Raw genomic sequence first — 19,048 nt, forward strand, 5'->3', positions numbered from 1 at the left:
ACCATATATTCCAGTGCTCCAAAAAAAAAACACAAGCAACCTCGCCTCCAGTGTTTGCACAGTAAGGATGTGTTCACACATTAAAATTTTTCTACGGAAAAATCAGCATAAAATTTGATTCATAATCTACAAGGAAGGCATGCCGTGTTTGGTGTAACTTTTGTAGCATTTTTTTCTCTTCGAGAAACAAAAATAAAAACACCAAAAACTTCACATACCTTCCCTAACACAGTGTTTCTCTGAATACTCTAAATACCAAATACCCAGCCTCCGCCAATGTTCTATTACATGTGGCCAGTGCAGTCGGTGACTCGTGGCAATATGCCGTGGCTGGGGGCTCAGAGACCTGCGAGGAACCAGCCAAGCAGTGTGTTATGGCACTGTTAGTGAAGGTAAGTTAGGGTTTTCTGTACTGGTTGATCTGCACTTAATTTACAGCACGCTGTACAACACATTACGGGAGATTTATCAAAACCTGTGTAAAGGAAGACTGGTGCAGTTGCACCAATCAGATCGCTTCTTTCATTTAAAAAAAATCTCTGAAAAATAAGCAATCTGGTTGTTTTGCACAACTGCACCACTTATGCTCTACCCAGGTTTTGATAAATTTCCCCAATGGTTTTCATTTCTATCACTCTTCGTTTGCATTTTCTCATTGGCAGGTATTACATTTCACATACTGGCTCTGGTAAAAAAAAAAAAAAGGTGCTAACAATTTAATAAATATCATCAGTCATTTTGGTAATAATGTTCATTTCTAAGTCCACCTTCAAGGTGTATTCGTGTCCTAAAAGGCTTGACATAGCATCTCTTGTTTGTTTTCCTCAATGTGGCTCTAAAGGATCTTCAGAGCAGTGGTGAGCGTACCATGTGACCCATCATGTGACCCCCATCATCATCGCTCAGAGCGCTGGTCTTCATTCTCCATATTGTTTAGGAGGAAAAGCTCAGGATAGTTGGTCAACCCCAGGTTATACTATAAGGAAGAAAGAGAAAGTTACACGAGAAACTGACAAACTATATATGATGGTAATGATGTCCTTGAGGGAATACAGAAATCTGGATTATGTTTATATTTAGAAATTGAGTACGTGCGAGGTGTGGGAGACGGAGCGGAGGTGAGCCGTCCTATCTACTTTATCTTTAGAAAGGTAATAACGTGATACCTTCTTAAAAATGAGGGAGATTGGGGGAGATTTATCAAAACCTGTGTAAAGGAAAAGTTGCTGAGTTGCCCATAGCAACCAATCAGATGGCTTCTTTCATTTTGCAGAGGCCTTGTTAAAAATGAAAGAAGTGAGCTGATTGGTTGCTATGGGCAACTGGGCAACTTTTCCTTTGCACAGGTTTTGCTAAATCTCCCCCATTGTTCTTGTTCTGGAAGGGCCAACGTGTTTTCTAGGCAAACCTGACTTATAGCCTGTCCTCTGGATAGGCCACCAATATCAGATCAGCAGGTTGCTGACACCTAGCACCCCCCATTAAAGTGAATGGAAGCTGTGGTGCATGGCCACTACATAGTATAAAGAGATGTGTACATCTGGGCCCCCACAGCTGAGCCAAACAGGTAATCAGCATGGTGCTTGGTGTTGGCACCCCACCGATTGGATATTGGCAGCCTATCCAGAGGACAGGCCATCAGTCATGTTTTTTTTTTCCAGAAAACCCCTGAAAAAGGTCTTCAAAGGGGTACTCCGGTGAAAAAAATCTTCATCCTTCCAGTAATCAGCTGTATGCTCCGCAGGAAGTTGAGTCGTTATTTTCAGTCTGACCACAGTGCTCTCTGCTGACACCTCTGTCCATGTCAGGAACTGTCCTGAGCAGGAGAGGTTTGCTATGGGGATTTGCTCCTACTCTGGACAGTTCCTGACACAAACAGAGGTGTCAGCAGAGAGCGCTGTGGTCAGACTGAAAAGAACAACTCAACTTCCTCTGTAGTATACAGCAGCTGATAAGTACTGGAAGGATTAAGATTTTTTAATAAAAGTCGTTTACAAATCTGTTTTAACTTTCTGGCACCAGTTGATTTAAAAAAATAAAAAAATAGTTTTCCAGCGGAGTACCCCTTTGCACACCATAGTGTCTGCAAATTGCCAAGAGGGCACGTAGAAATGCATGGCTGCAGGATTGGACTACACAGAATATACTTGCAGTCTAAAACCATAAAGACACCTAGGTCTGCATAGTTGCTTCTTTTTCAAATGGAGACTCATTGGAGCAAATAAAATGGTGGCAGAAGTGGACTATGTGCACATTATTTTAAGACCGTGTGCACACCTATTGGTTGGAGATCCGGTCAGTTGCAGATTCCATCAAAAATCATGGACAAAATAGCACTGCAGTGTTGTGTCCGGTAAAATGATGCACATTAGAGATGAGCGAACTTACAGTAAATTCGATTCGTCACGAACTTCTCGGCTCGGCAGTTGATGACTTATCCTGCATAAATTAGTTCAGCTTTCAGGTGCTCCGATGGGCTGGAAAAGGTTGATACAGTCCTAGGAGACTCTTTCCTAGGACTGTATCCACCTTTTCCAGCCCACCGGAAAGCTGAACTAATTTATGCAGGAAAAGCCATCAACTGCCGAGCCGAGAAGTTCGTGACGAATCGAATTTACTGTAAGTTCGCTCATCTCTAATGCACACCCTAAAGGAAAACCTATTATAGTGAATAGGGGCTGATGGGCATTTTTAGCGTCCAGCATCCAAAAAATCCAGCAACACTGTCACCACTCTTCTGACTGAGCAGAACAATGAAAATAATAAGTCTGATCAAAGCCTAAGGTTACTTTAAGTGTACAATATAACTGATTCAAAAATGTAAATACATATAATATACACATAGGCACAATTCCTCCATGCATTTGTACTTACACCATCCACTGCCACTATTTGTAATGAAAGCTTGTAAAACAGTAAAAATATCATATATTCATAGAAAGGCAATATCATGTTATAGTACAGTGGTCTTCAACCTGCGGACCTCCAGATGTTGCAAAACTACAACTCCCAGCATGCCCGGACAGCCGTTGGCTGTCCGGGCATGCTGGGAGTTGTAGTTTTGCAACATCTGGAGGTCCGCAGGTTGAAGACCACTGTTCTAGTATAAACATCACAAAGTCCAACTACACACTTTACATTAAAGGGGTACTCCGGTGAAAACCTTTTTTCTTTTAAATCAACTGGTGGCAGAAAGTTAAACATATTTGTAAATTACTTCTATTAAAAAATCTTAATCCTTCCAGTACTATCTAGCTGCTGAATGCTACAGAGGAAATTCCTTTCTTTTTGGAACACTGATGACATCACGAGCACAGTGCTCTCTGCTGACATCTCTGTCCATTTTAGCAACCATGCATAGCAGATGCATAGCAGATGTATAGCAGATGCATGCTAAGGGCAGCATGGTGGCTCAGTGGCTAGCACTGCTGCCTTGCAGTGCTGGGGACTTGGGTTCAAATCCCACTAAGGACAACAATAAATAAAGCGTTATTATTATAATAACCTCAGCAGAGAGAACTGTGCTCGTGATGTCATCAGAGAGCATTCCAAAAAGAAAAGAATTTCCTCTGTAGTATTCAGCAGCTAATAAGTACAGGAAGGATTAAGATTTTTTAATAGAAGTAATTTACAAATATGTTTAACTTTCTGCCACCAGTTGATTTAAAAGAAAAATGGTTTTGACTGGAGTACCCCTTTAAAGGGGTACTCCGCCCCTAAACATCTTATCCCCTATCCAAAGGATAAGATGTCTGATCACGGGAGGTCCGGCTGCTGGGACAATTATGTTCAGAACGCCGGCTTCGGAGGGGTCGTGACGGCTCTATATTCTTTGATAGTGTCTTAGTATCTGGTATAGACATGTGGGGAGATTTATCAAAACCTGTGCAAAGGAAAAGTTGCCCAGTTGCCTATAGCAACCAATCAGATCGCTTCTTTCATTTTACAGAGGCCCTGTTGAAAATGAAAGAAGCGAGCTGATTGGTTGCTATGGGCAACTGGGCAACTTTTCCTCTGGACAGGTTTTGATAAATCTCCCCCATGGTGCTTATCTAATACATTTATAACTATCTACAGACACTATTCACAGAACATAATCAAAATATGGGATTACATACATACATACATGCTAAAATGATATAAACATTATAACCTACATTAAAGACCATATAATGTAGTAATAACAAAAACAGACATCTAACTACTATTAGGAAGATAGAGGAAGACATGTTCATATATATTTATAGATATCCAGATAGATCCCACAAGTGTTCGTGTATACTTTTGAACTGAAATTAGACGTCAATGCACATTTCGGTGTCCCTGTCTCCATAAAGGATGCTTCATATTTACAGATCACATGTGAAGCCTTGGAATTTGTGTCTGAAACTCGGCTCTACCCAAAATGGAGCTTGTATCGGAACAATTTATCATGGATGCCATACAATGGTTGTCCAAAGTAATCCTGGCCATTATCCTGACAGATACGCCTTATGTGTCACATGTCATCCTGAGCATGTTACACCTTACATTTTATTTAAAGCGTAACACCGATGATGCTCCAATGGCAGGATATCTGTTTAAATCTCCTGTCAACTTAATAGCCCGAGACTACAGTGATCAGGATACAGATTTGCATGGGATTACTTGCTGGGTGGCACTTTATAACTTAAAGCGCAACTGTCATGACATTTTGGTGCAATAACCTGCACACAGCCTTTGTACTGTGTGCAGCTGGTGGGTATAGCAATGTTTTTACCTGAAATTTGGCGGCTTTCATGACTGTAAAAAAGGCTTTTATTCAAAGCCACTGACTGTTGGATAGGCGTGGCACAAGGTACGTGATGCTCCGCCGCCGGTATATGCATGCTAGGTATATATTGGAAGTTTTATATGCGTGAAACAGACTAGCTGAATCATCAAGATGGCGTGCCTGTGTCCATACTTTGGTACTTTTGTACATTTCTTACACACTCTGGAGCTGGTGTATTGTCACGTTCACTCTATTGCATAGCACCATAGGTATTTGATTTATGATCTACATTACACTATTGCACAATCCCATAGGTCTTGGTTCCTAATCCCCAGCTGTTTATATACTCGTACATCTCATCACTCTATTTGTATTAGTCCTGCATAGAGACACAATCTGTTAGTACAATATCGGTCACTTATATGCACAGTTAGATCACCGCAGTATCAGTGGTTTCATAAAATGTACCACTTGCAGCATATATCAGTGGATTACCTCTCATATGTGGTTAGTAGTGAGATTATTCTTATCATATTGCTCATTCCCAACTTGGATATTTGTCTTGATACTGATGTAATACAATCCATTTATACATATGTTTGTTAGTAACTAGACCTAGAGCCCATGTCCAGACTCAGTCATATATTCTGGACCTTTCATGTCATTTTCACCTCTTTGAATGATTCACCCCACGTATTCTATACGTAGCTCAAAACAATCATCAAATGACTTTTTTTAAGCCTATAACTCAATTTACAGGAAATTAGAATATGAAAAGATCCACTAGTACTCAACCCATTCTTGGTAAATATTGTGTAACATAAACCACCATTGAAAGTACTTTTTATATAGGTATATGGTAAATCAAATAATTTTATTAAGTCAAAATGTATCAAGTATCAAAGTTATCTTTTAGCTTTTATATTTATTTTATATCTATTTTCTTAACCACACCTGAAAGGTAGGTGTAACTGTGTATGGAAATAATATATATTCCTTAAAAGCGGTATATTCAATTGACCATATAAATCTTATAAGGGGTTTATGGTAGTTTATCTGTTTAAACATAAGGATTAGGTAGCATATGACATTGTATGATTTACTTGAATAGAACTGTATTGCGGAGTAATAGGGTTTCGCCTAAATTATATGTCTTCGATGTCATTATTAGTTCTTGTTGAAGGCGTTTTCTGTGGTTTGGCAGGGCATTGTTCTAGTATTCCCCCTGCACATATCTGATCTGTTTGTATTGTGCTTAGGTAGGCAGTGTGTTTTGTGTAATTTGTTTATCCACATTTTATTGGCATATAATAATTCATAAGCATGATTCCTCATAGTCCCAACCTTAACATGAAGGGGGCAGGTCCCAACGGCGCGATCAGACATCTTATCCCCTATCCTCTGGATAAGATGTCTAGGGGCGGAGTACCCCTTTAACATGTCAATATGCAAAGACCATTTCATGGAATAGTAGTTTCTCCTAAATGCAAAGGCAGCCATATCGTTTTGTTGTACATTCTTGTGCAGTCTTTAAGCCCCTTAAGATTCCTTTTCCATGTGTTTTAGTAGGTGCTGGTTTCAAAGGTAGGACAGAATTACTCTGCACTGGCTACTTCTATCATATTTACTCCTCCATTTCATTGTAGTTTGTATCTGTACAACCATGGTATATAGCAGTGGTATATAGCAGTTCCCCGATCTTACTGATTCCTATAAAAGTGACAAAGAACATGACTGCTGGAGCCTTTTTGTCTTTATACTGATGAATGTACACTGTACATAACCAGATGTCATGTTTTGTAATAAATATAACAAATTATATATATATATATAAGAGACCACATGGGACTTCAAGACTAGATTCAATCAACACCGCTATTGTGTACGGAAACAGAGGTTAGACCTCCCAGTTTCAAAACACGTTGTAGAGGCAAACCATACTGAAAAATATCTCAGATTTACATTAATTGATCACATTCCTCCCTTGAAACGTGGAGGGGACCGCACAGGCTTGTTAAAACGGAGAGAATTAAAATGGATCTACAATTTACAGACCCTTCGACCGAGGGGTCTGAACGTAGACTTCACGGTAACCTCAGATATATAATGCTTGAGGATAGACCGAGTGTGTTTATGAGGGCGCCTTGGAGTCGGGGTTGTCCCATCATCCAAATGGTGTCTTCCTTGGAATGGAAATCTGTATTAGTGATCTATTGGACTATTGATGTCTATATACCTTGATTTATTAACAATCTTTCTCTTTCTTCTTTCCATTATAGGGTTCAGGTTAAGATGGTGGCTAAAGACAAGATCTGAAAACATGGCAGTCCCTTTAATTTAATACTATTTATGCACATACTTGTTAATTTTGTACGTTATTTTCACTAAATTTTTCTACAGTATGGATCAATCAGCATATTACACTCCCTCTTATATCCCATATCTTTCATCCCTTTTCTCTATATTTATTATTAAATTTTTTTTATCTTTAATAAACAATTGTTATTTTTTTATACTTCATCTCATCCTTATAATTTATTATAATTTTTATTTTGTTATTTAAGTTTTATTTCTGATGCCACATTGGAGATGGGGATCTGTCATGTGTATACATGCATATACCACAGGCGTATCAAATGAGACATATTATCTTATTGGATCTTGAATAGATACCCCCGGTGTGGATTAATATATTGAGTGAGTGGCACCCCCGTCCAAACAATTGGAAAACCCAGGTACCAGGGACTAACCCCCCCCCCCCCCACCGACTAATTTGCTTGGGACCGGTCAGTTGATCCCGTGGATTGTGTTGGGGTGTTGAGTCCTGAGCTTGATAGGCTCGAGACTGACATAGGAGTACCCTGGTGGGTGGGGTAATGTGCCCGATATGTTTGTTCTATGAATGTAAGGGTTATAACTATCCGCTACAAACAGAGATCCTCCCTAAGATCTAACAGACTGTGGGCTATTAGACACAATGACATACTTCACTTCAATAGTTACTATATCTATCCTATTTTCTTTGATTTATATTTTGCCTATAGTTTTTGCCCTGAACTTATATGGCCACATTGAAATCATGCTATTCCATCTGGTTTGTGTTTAGTTGGACCATCATTTATTTTTCAACAGGACAATGACCCCAAACCCACCTCCAGGCTGTGTAAGGGCTATTTGACCAAGAAGGAGAGTGATGGGGTGCTGCGCCAGATGACCTGGCCTCCATAGTCACCGGACCTGAACCCAATTGAGATGGTTTGGGGGTGAGCTGGACCGCAGAGTGAAGGCAAAAAGGGCCAACAAGTGCTAAGCATCTCTGGGAACTCCTTCAAGACTGTTGGAAGACCATTTCAGGTGACTACCTCTTGAAGCTCATCAAGAGAATGAGTGTGCAAAGCAGTAATCAAAGGAAAAGGTGGCTAGAACCTAGAATATGACATATTTTCCCACTTTTTTGTTATGTATATAATTTCACATGTATTAATTCATAGTTTTGATGCCTTCAGTGTGAATCTACAATTTTCATAGTCATGAAAATAAAGAAAACTCTGAATGAGAAGGTGTGTCCAAACTTTGTCTGTACTGTTTGTGTATATATATATATATATATAGTAAAACTGCATGTTACTACTTATGAGGTTTGCAAATTGTTTTAACATATTTAAAGCACCACTCCAGGCTCATATGGTAGACTGGGTGCTGTAGTCTCGTAAGTCCTATTTAAGCCCGAGACATCACTGGAGTTGTGCTTTTAAAGGGCACTCCACTGCCTCAGCGTTTGGAACATTTTGTCCCGGCCACGCCCCCTCCATGCAAGTCTATGGGAGGGGGCGTGACAGCTGACACAACTTGCATTGAGGTGGTGTGGCTTGACATCATGACCCCCCGCAGCCAGCATTTGGAACAAAATGTTCCGAACGTTGGGGCAGTAGAGTACCCTTTTAAGCATATCCCATCTAATTATGATTACCAGACAGTGTGCAACAACAACTATTTCATCATTCCCGCTTGCCACATTAAAAACTCACATTTATAATCTACATGGATCAGTTAGCTATTTAGCCTTTTTCTATCTATTAGGCTAGGTTCAGACTATGGAATCTCCGGGCAGAAAATTTTCGCCCGGAGATTCCGAGTGCGGCCAGCGCAGGACACTGCAGTCTCCAATAGATTGCAATGTGTTCCGCGTGAATTTCCGCCTGAAGAAAGAGCAACACCTTCAGGCGAAAATTTCCAAGCGGATTTTCCGCTTCACAAATTCCGAAGTGTGAATTTGTGAACGGAAAACCATTCACTATACAGTACATTTTAGCAAGCGGAATTTCCGCCTGCAATTTCAAAGCAGAATTGCAGGCGGAAATTCCGTAGTCTGAACCTAGCCTTAGTATATTTACTATACCACTAAATCATATCTGTTGATTAGTGTGGATCAGCTGATCTTGCTGCTCAGCTTAGGGCTTCTTTGGAGAAGAGTCCAGGATTGTTTAGTCTCTCCTTAGGATTTGTTCACACAGGTTGTTTAATTTTCTGTAACGCCCCTAATTACCATTGCAATTTTTACTTGATTTTGGAAAATAAGGGCTGTAGGTAGCAACAGTACCCTAGTACAGGCCTTGGGCTGCCATGACAACGGATCAGCTCCCCATGAGCGCATTGCAGGACTTGATCTAACCCCTGAACCACAAACATGTGTAGTGTTTAAATGACACTAAGTATTGCTTTTTTTGTTGATTTTTGTGTAGTCCTCGTTCCTGTATCTTGTAGTTGTTGTTTATCCAAGTGATCTTGTTGCTTCCTCGTTCTGAACTGCTTAGCCTTGGCTTTCGTCCCTGGGTCCTAAACTCCACCTGTTTGTGTTAGGGTCAGTTTTGGAGAGTAGTGATTTCATAGTTTCAGGAACAGTGAGGGTCGGTGTTCAGGGAATGCTAGCCATGATCCACCTGCTTTAATTCCTGACTACTCTCTTATAATCATCATTTATATGTACCATTATCTCCTTACAATGATAGCCAAGTACCTAATGAAGGATCCCAGGTCTGCCACTTTTTGTTTTCCCTTTATTAGGTCATAATAGATTGCCTGCCAGTTTTACAATATACTACAGTATAGCTGTTTATTATTATTAAAGCACTTGGAATGTGTAGGATTCCCTCACTACAAGTAAAGCATTTTTCAAATGAAAATATTTATTTTTTTAAACTCCAGCTGATCTAATATGGATGGCCTATCCTGAGAATAGGCTGTCAATTTTATAAGGCTAGCTAACCCATTTCCAAAGGGAAAACGACAGCTGATTTGCCTACACTTAACCCAATACACAGGGTTATAGTATGGGTGGACCGGATTAAAATCATGTATTACTCACCTGGATCTGTGGTCCAGTTCTGATATGCCCACCTACCTCATAAATATTCATATAGGGGAGATTAAAAAATGTAGAGCGGAAAACTTGACCAGTTGGCCATAGCAACCAATCATAGATAAAGAAAGGGAGATGAATCTCGCTGCAACAAGAAGTATATATGGGTAAATTTATTGCACACAAAAGGATCCACACAACGGGTTTCAGGCCTGACGAAAAAGCCGGACTGGCTTTGAAACGCGTTGCGTGAATCTTTTGTGTGCAATAAATTTACCCATATATACTTCTTGTGGCAGCGTGATTCATCTCCCTTTCTTGGATCTCCTTTTATCTATATTTGCGTCTGGATGCTGGGTGCCGCAGCAGCCGCGATTACAGGATTCCTGATCAAGCGCATTGAATGTTGTCCCTCCATTCGCACAACTCGCATAGGTGAGTGCGTTTTGACTGGGCTCTTCACCATCTCATCCATCAGGGGCGCACAACCTGTTCTCTTTTGTATTATATAGCAACCAATCAGATCAGTTATTTTTCTAAAATGAAAGAAGCGATCTGATTTGTTGCTATGGGCAACTGGTCAACTTTTCGTCTGCACTGGTTTAAATAAATCTCCCCCATAGTCTGTACCTATGTGAGCCCATGTAGGCATGCATGTGTGAGCAGAGAGAATGGAGGCATGGATCCCAGAACCATGGCTCCTGCTTCCATTGCACAAAGGGGGGTTAATGAACATATTCGCAATCGGGGCTAATATAGTACGTCTCTGGGACTGTACCATGGATATGGATGAGTAATCCATGATTTTAATCCAATTCACTGGCACTATAACCCTGTTTAGTGCAGGTGAACCAGCTGTCTCTTTACCTTTAAGCTATTTAACCATAGATGCATATTGAAAAATATTCAATACAAACTATGTTCCACTGGGTGCTGTTTAAGGCACCAAATTCTTTCATAAAAGCTGTGTTTTTGGTGCTTCTTGGAAGGAACTAGTATGTTATAAGATCAACAATACAGTTTAGTACTGATAAAAACATGGTATGCCAAACTATTCCAAATCAAAGACCAAAATAAACCTTGATAATGTCTCCACTACTATTCATAACAACAACAAGTTCCGGTTCATGGAAGACATGGCTTCCCAAAGCTGCCGATACAATTTTCCATACTAGGAGGAATTTTTAGGAATCCTGAAATTTTATTAATGGAATATTGTTCACATCAGCAAATGATGTACATAAATTAGACTGCCATAAAAACAGTGTTAAAATAAATATTGTGGATTAGATATTAAAGTGTTCAGATTATTGAAAAATAAAGGATCGTCCTGCACTTTGAGTTGCGAATAAAAAATCTTTGCTTTATTTAGAAATCCTCAGACAAGAGTCACAACAGAGCTAGCCGTCTAAGGCTGGGTTCACACTACGTTTTTGCCATACTGTTTTCAATCCGTTTTTCTAAAGAAAACCTTATGGCAAAAAAACGGATGGAACAGTATGGAAAAAAGTAAACCGTATGCGTTTTTAAACAGTATACTGTTTTTAAAAGTGCATACAGTTCCGTCAGTTTTTATAGAAAAAAAAAACCATACGTTTTTGAAAAATTTGTCCATTTTTAATGGGAGGGGTCTTGGGTGGGGACTTTTGGATTCAAATGCGCATGTGCAAAGTAAAAACTTATACATTTTTCCCGTATGGAACCGTATACATGTGCGTTTCCCATTGACGTCCATGTTAAAAAAAAACGTATGCGGTTGCAGTACGGTTTTTAAACCGGAGTCAAAACCGTGGTTGACCACAATTTTGTCTCCGGTTTAAAAACCGTACTGCAACCGAATATGTTTTTTTTTTTTAACATGGACGTCAATGGGAAACGCACATGTATAAGGTTCCATACGGGAAAAACGTACACGTTTTTACTTTGCACATGCGCATTTGAATCCTAAAAGTCCCCACCCAAGACCCCTCCCATTAAAAATGGACAAAATTTTCAAAAACGTATGTTTTTTTTTTCTATAAAAACTGACGGAACTGTATGCACTTTTAAAGACAGTATACTGTTTAAAAACTCATACGGTTTACTTTTTTCCATACTGTTCCTTCTGTTTTTTTGCCATACGGTTTTCTCTAGAAAAACGGATTGAAAACAGTATGGCAAAAACGTAGTGTGAACCCAGCCTTAGACGGCTAGCTCTGTTGTGACTCTTGTCTGAGGATTTCTAAATAAAGCAAAGATTTTTTATTCGCAACTCAAAGTGCTGGACGATCCTTTATTTTTCAATAATCTGAACACTTTAATATCTAATCCACAATATTTATTTTAACACTGTTTTTATGGCAGTCTAATTTATGTACATCATTTACTGATGTGAACAATATTCCATTAATAAAATTTCAGGATTCCTAAAAATTCCTCCTAGTATGGAAAATTGTATCGGCAGCTTTGGGAAGCCATGTCTTCCATGAACCGGAACTTGTTGTTGTTATGAATAGTAGTGGAGACATTATCAAGGTTTATTTTGGTCTTTGATTTGGAATAGTTTGGCATACCATGTTTTTATCAGTACTAAACTGTATTGTTGATCTTATAACATACTAGTTCCTTCCAAGAAACACCAAAAACACAGCTTTTATGAAAGAATTTGGTGCCTTAAACAGCACCCAGTGGAACATAGTTTGTATTGAATATTTTTCAATATGCATCTATGGTTAAATAGCTTAAAGGTAAAGAGACAGCTGGTTCACCTGCACTAAACAGGGTTATAGTGCCAGTGAATTGGATTAAAATCATGGATTACTCATCCATATCCATGGTACAGTCCCAGAGACGTACTATATTAGCCCCGATTGCGAATATGTTCATTAACCCCCCTTTGTGCAATGGAAGCAGGAGCCATGGTTCTGGGATCCATGCCTCCATTCTCTCTGCTCACACATGCATGCCTACATGGGCTCACATAGGTACAGACTATGGGGGAGATTTATTTAAACCAGTGCAGAGGAAAAGTTGACCAGTTGCCCATAGCAACCAATCAGATCGCTTCTTTCATTTTAGAAAAATAACTGATCTGATTGGTTGCTATATAATGCAAAAGAGAACAGGTTGTGCGCCCCGTGATGGATGAGATGGTGAAGAGCCCAGTCAAAACGCACTCACCTATGCGAGTTGTGCGAATGGAGGGACAACATTCAATGCGCTTGATCAGGAATCCTGTAATCGCGGCTGCTGCGGCACCCAGCCTCCAGACGCAAATATAGATAAAAGGAGATCCAAGAAAGGGAGATGAATCGTGCTGCCACAAGAAGTATATATGGGTAAATTTATTTACGGTTTACTTTTTTCCATACTGTTCCATCCGTTTTTTTGCCATATGGTTTTCTTTAGAAAAACGGATTGAAAACAGTATGGCAAAAACGTAGTGCGAACCCAGCCTTAGAAGGCTAGCTCTGTTGTGACTCGTCTGAGGATTTCTAAATAAAGAAAAGATTTTTTATTCGCAACTCAAAGTGCAGGACGATCCTTTATTTTTCTACGTTCATACCTGGTGAGGGCGGGATTGGCACGCCCGTGCACAGGTGTTGAAACTACTCAGACTGGTGGTGAGTGGTGTGAAACCTCATCTAAATCTGATCAGATTATAATTTTAAATTATTACAACCCTGCATCCCCCTAAAACAGTGGTTCTTAACCTGGGTTCGATCGAACCCCAGGTGTTCTGTGAGTCAGTCCCGGGTGTTCGGCGGGGGAGGTCACAAAAGGACAGGCAAACCAAGCAATTGCTTGGGGCCCCGAGCAGAGCCGGTGTTTGCCTGTCCTGTAGTGACGGGGCAATTTTCCCCTTCACTATTAACTCCCTGCGGCCCTGCGTTAAGTTTAAAAACGCAGGGCCGCCGGGACATGGCGCACGGGCGCCCATGAGAACAACTGTGCCGAGGACCAGAGGATAGAGAAGGAGGAAGATGCGCGCTGGCCAGCTTGGTAAGTGACCAGCGGCACGTCATCTTCGGTGCTCCGACCACCGGTCCCGAGACCTATTGCTATAGCCGGAGCGGTGGTCGGAGCACTGAAGTGGGCAGTACACAGGCATACAGCCTCCAGCCATACACTGTATATGGCTGGAGGCTGTATGTCTGTGAGGGAACCTTGCCTACATCAGTGATCTTCAACCTGTGGACCTCCAGATGTTGCAAAACTACAACTCCCAGCATGCCCGGACAACCGTTGGCTGTCCAGGCATGCTGGGAGTTGTAGTTTTGCAACATCTGGAGGTCTGCAGGTTGAAGACCACTGGCCTACATAATGTGGGGGGACACTGCCTGCCTAATGTGGGGGGAACACTGCCTGCCTAATGACATGAGAGTGGCACTTGCCAATGTAAAGCTGCACATTTCTGAACTGGTCTCTGAAAGACAACAGCAGAAGTCACACTGATTTGCAGTAAATATTCATTAGGTTTTTGTGTGAAAATCATGTTTTCATGGTTTTGTTCTTCGTTCTTAATGGTTTTGTTCATTTTGTGCATATATACTTAAATATATACCTCCTATGTTTTGAATTTGAAAAAAATCATATTTTATTTTTCCAATTAAGAGGGGATCGGTGAATGCGCATATGAAACTGGTGGGGTTCAGTACCTCCAACAAGGTTAAGAACCACTGACCTAGAATATGGTCAGATGTGTATCCTATAGATGAAATACACAATTTATTTGAAGAATAAACCGCTCACGAACAGCGGCCAGTGAAAAAGTTGATGCCTTCAGCTATTGTAGAACTATGTACATGGATGGCATTTTGGACTTCAGCCAGCAAGAGACTATTCAAGTTATTTTTCCAGTCAGGGCATACATGGGAAACGGTCATATTAAAATAGAAGATTGTTTATCAGATCTAATTGTAGTTCATGAAAGTTCATTTTCTCACATATCAGGATGGTAAGTAAATCTGGTCTTTCACAGCGCCAGCCGCCAATTCCTAGTAAGTGGGTTCTCTATGGTAGACAAGAGTTTCCTACCGTGCCTCCTACCAATTGCTAGCACTGCTGCCACAAGGGTAACAGCGATTGCCGATCATTTTTGGCATATAGCTATGATGTGCTTACAATGTTCAAAGTCTTTTATGAGAGGACTTCTTTAAAGCAGAGGTCCCCAACCCAGTCCGCAAGGTGCATCAACAGTCCAGGATTTGTTTTCCCTGTTCTACTCAAGTAATTGAAAAAAAAATATGGAGGAATGGGGTGAAGGCCACCGCTTTGAGGCCAAGTTTCCACTTGGTTTTTTTTCTGGCAGTTTTTGGAAAACTGCCACTGTAGTTTTTGAGCCAAAGTCAGAAGTGGATCCATAAGGGAAGAGAAGTGTAAGTTCTTCCTTTATATGTCCTATTCCTTATGGATCCACTTCTGGCTTTGGCTCAAAAGCTGCAGTGGCAGATCTCCAAAAACTGCCAGAAAAAATCCAAGTGGAAACTTAGCCTTAAATTTTTTCTTTTAAATCAACTGGTGGCAGAAAGTTAAACATATTTGTAAATTACTTCTATTAAAAAATCTTAATCCTTTCTGTACTTATTAGCTGCTGAATACTACAGAGGAAATTCTTTTCTTTTTGGAATGCTCTCTGATGACATCACGAGCACAGTTCTCTCTGCTGACGTTATTATAATAATAATAATAACACTTTATTTATTGTTGTCCTTAGTGGGATTTGAACCCCTTAGCATACATCTGGTTTTCACCGGAGTACCCCTGTAAGGGAACCAGTGATTCCTTTAATGCTGCTTGAACCATAAGTCATCAGGACCATCCCTGGCAGCTTTTTCCTAGCCCCACCAGCCTTGCTTGATTGATCCCGGAATCTAAACAGTTTAATACATAAATACTAAATTGACTGTACTTTAAAACGCCTAATAAATTACTGAACCAGAAAACTATATATCCTAAACACTGCTTCCCCTCCTCCTATCCGGTGCTGCTGTCAGATAGGAGACCTGACAGATCGACTTTTACAGTAAATCTGTTTCATTCCAGATGCCCTTTAAGCCAACCCTGTTGCTCATTGCTATGGCCCAAAGCACACGATACAAGGCCATATCTGGAGAGTGTAAACCTGTTCACAATTTAGGTGATAGTCTACAAGATGTGACCAGATACTATATAAAGACTGAGTAGATCAAAGCTTAAATAAAACACGCCAGCTACTCATGATCTGCAATCCTTTATTGAAAGATTCAAGATCATTTATTTATGTCAGGTAGACGTCATTTCTAATGCATTACGGGCTCCATAAACAGCAGTTCTTAGAATTAATGCAATATTAACATAAAAGATCAAGATTCAATTATCCTAATGCACACACATACAGAATCACTGATATGGCTGTGGGTACTAGAAGGTACATTTATGATTCTCGGTATAATAAATCATCTTATGGATAAAACAAGGATGTTACAAATCAACAAAAGAAAAAACACGGGAGAAGACACATGGGGAAGAACTTATGGAGGGTCTGGGTGTGTTAATAGCTTTATTTCAAAGAAGTGTGAAGGGAGAGGGTTTGTAACCCACTTTCCTAGTGTACAGAAGGGTTAACCATTTGCCTGTAGGCTTTATTATATATTCTATAGAGGTAGGTTATGTGGATTCTTCTCCCCATGATTAGTATGTTTATACAGCTTGCTGTACCCCTTTCATATAAACAGCAGGTTTTTTTTCTGGTCAGTCCAGCAATGCAGTAACATCCTGAATAGTGGCAATGTTGTCATAATGGCTTCAGATTTCATAGAAGTAGCTTTATCTAACATGCAAAAACCACACACCTTTATAATATCCAGCAGTGCTGCTTTAGCTTATTTTAAAATGTTCTATAAGAATAGGAATGGATGTTCAATTCTATACCATGGGCAAGTCAAATCCAGTCATGTGAGACAACACATGGCTGCATTGGCCATAGTCCTTAGAAGGGTCATGATCACAGTAAGGGTAAGGTCACACATGCCGTACTTTTCTGCATATTTTGCTGCTGCATACTTTCCTACTCATTGAAAATCAATAGGTAGCAGCAAAATACGGCATGTGTGACCTTACTCTAAATTAGTGCTGGGCGGTACATGAACCCACATCTGGGAACTAATCAAATGTGACCCACAAGCGCTGTTCTGCGCACCCCCCCATATGCGCTGCACTGTCCCCATCGGGGTAAATGCAAGCGCTGCCCTCCTCGTCCTCCTGTTTGTTGCAGCCGCCGGCGCTGACACACTATACTGTGCGCTGTATCCCTATGCCCGGGCTGCAAAAGATAAACTTTAACTCACCTTCCCCGTCGGTCCGGACCTGCTTCCTGGGGACGTGAACATCTGAGAGCCGTCAGCCTATCACCAGCCGCAGCGATGTTCCGCCTCGGCTGGTGATAGGTAGAGCCCACTGTCATGTAAGAAGCCGGCTTCTTACATGACAGTGGGCTCAGCCTATCACTGGCCAAGGCGGAACATCGCTGCGGCCGGTGATAGGCTGACGGCTCTCAGACGTTCTCGTCCCCAGGAAGAGCTTGAGGCTAACGTGGGAAGGGAAGTTAAAGTTTATTTCGTTTATCTTTTGCAGCCCAGGCATAGGAATACAGCGCACAGATAGTGTGTCAGCGCCGGCGGCTGCAACAAACAGGAGGACGAGGAGGGCAGCGCTTGCAGGTGATATGTGAGTATTTAGCCCGATGGGGACAGCGCAGCACTGGGCGGCTTCAATAGCAGCACAGAGACAAGACTAACTCCATATTAAAGACATTTATGACTCTCCATCTTATGTGGTAGATTTGAAAAAAAATCTGCAATAGTGAATGTGCATTCATTAAATATGTTCCAGTGAAATCCATTTTATTGTTGTGGGTCAATGGCTAGTGAGGAAGCCACAAATACTTAGCAACACTGACAAAAAGCAACTCATTGACTGACAGTCTTTTTTGGCATAACTGCTGGGGTAGTTAAAAGAACCCAGGCCTGGCAGGGCTTTACCCCCTCATAGACATCCTTTAAATGTTGATCTATAATAAGGAAGCATAACCTTTAAACATTAATTCTCTCACTGAAGCAGATTGTACAATTTGATCAGTCTGAGCTCTACCATTCTCCAGAATGAAGAGCCAGTGCACTTCTACTTGCACCACCAACTTTGTCTTCTGCATTGTACAAGATGTCATCTCCATCTTGACTGTACCCGCCTTCTTCCTATCCAAGGCCGTATTTAATAAAGTATAAGATGGTTCTCACCTACTAAGTTCATTGTGTAGTCTGAGGTCAAAGGCAGAGGCAAGTCTCCTGTTAGTAAGTTCACCTGGTCATGGTAAGATGGGCTCACGTAAATCGGATAAAAAATATGCACTAAAAACCTTTAAATGTATAGGTATAGTGCATGTAGTAGTAATGCAATATATAATAATATCATGCTTGAGACTATCTTAGCACCCACAGGGAGCTGCTGAGCCTTTGTTAGCACCAATTAACCCACACATCACCCATTCACTGTAGTGGGACAGTCCTAGTAACAATTTGTAATACCGAAAAAAAAGACAATCCCATCTAAATCAGGCTTTTACTCTGCAGTGTTGACCCAGAGGAAGATATAAAAAAAGAAAACACACAAGTAGTAAATATTCATCATGGCAATCATAACATTTATGTGAAACCTTTCCTTTAAAACTCCACCATTTCATAATTGTGTCACTTTGTTTATGTTGCTTTGTGCCACCCCTATACTGGTCCACTGTGGATAAAAACAAAACACTATACTCCCCTCTATACATACAGTATCATGCTGTATATCAATCTATATATACCGTATTTATCGGGGTATACCACACACCGGCCTATAACACGCACCCTCATTTTACCAAGGATATTTGGGTAAAAAAAAGTTTATTACCCAAATATCCTTGGTAAAATAATTGTGTG

General features: G+C 40.6%; 1 protein-coding gene across 7 annotated transcripts in view; it reads right to left on the reverse strand.

Moving 5' to 3' along the window:
* Nucleotides 1-579: 579 nt before the first annotated feature.
* SLC11A2 (solute carrier family 11 member 2) overlaps nt 580-19,048 on the reverse strand; it is a 122,238-nt gene continuing 103,769 nt past the window's right edge. For 5 of the 7 annotated variants that reach the window (XM_056562631.1, XM_056562632.1, XM_056562635.1 and 2 more), the window contains one exon: nt 2,616-2,904. In XM_056562631.1, the coding sequence (XP_056418606.1) occupies nt 2,791-2,904 (114 nt within the window). In that variant the 3' untranslated portion in view covers nt 2,616-2,790. Of the gene's footprint in view, nt 977-2,615; nt 2,905-19,048 lie in introns of those variants that run through there. The other 2 variants (XM_056562633.1, XM_056562634.1) reach the window with 2 other exon arrangements.

The sequence above is a fragment of the Hyla sarda genome, chromosome 2 (assembly GCF_029499605.1).
Source record: "Hyla sarda isolate aHylSar1 chromosome 2, aHylSar1.hap1, whole genome shotgun sequence".
Taxonomy (NCBI): domain Eukaryota; kingdom Metazoa; phylum Chordata; class Amphibia; order Anura; family Hylidae; genus Hyla; species Hyla sarda.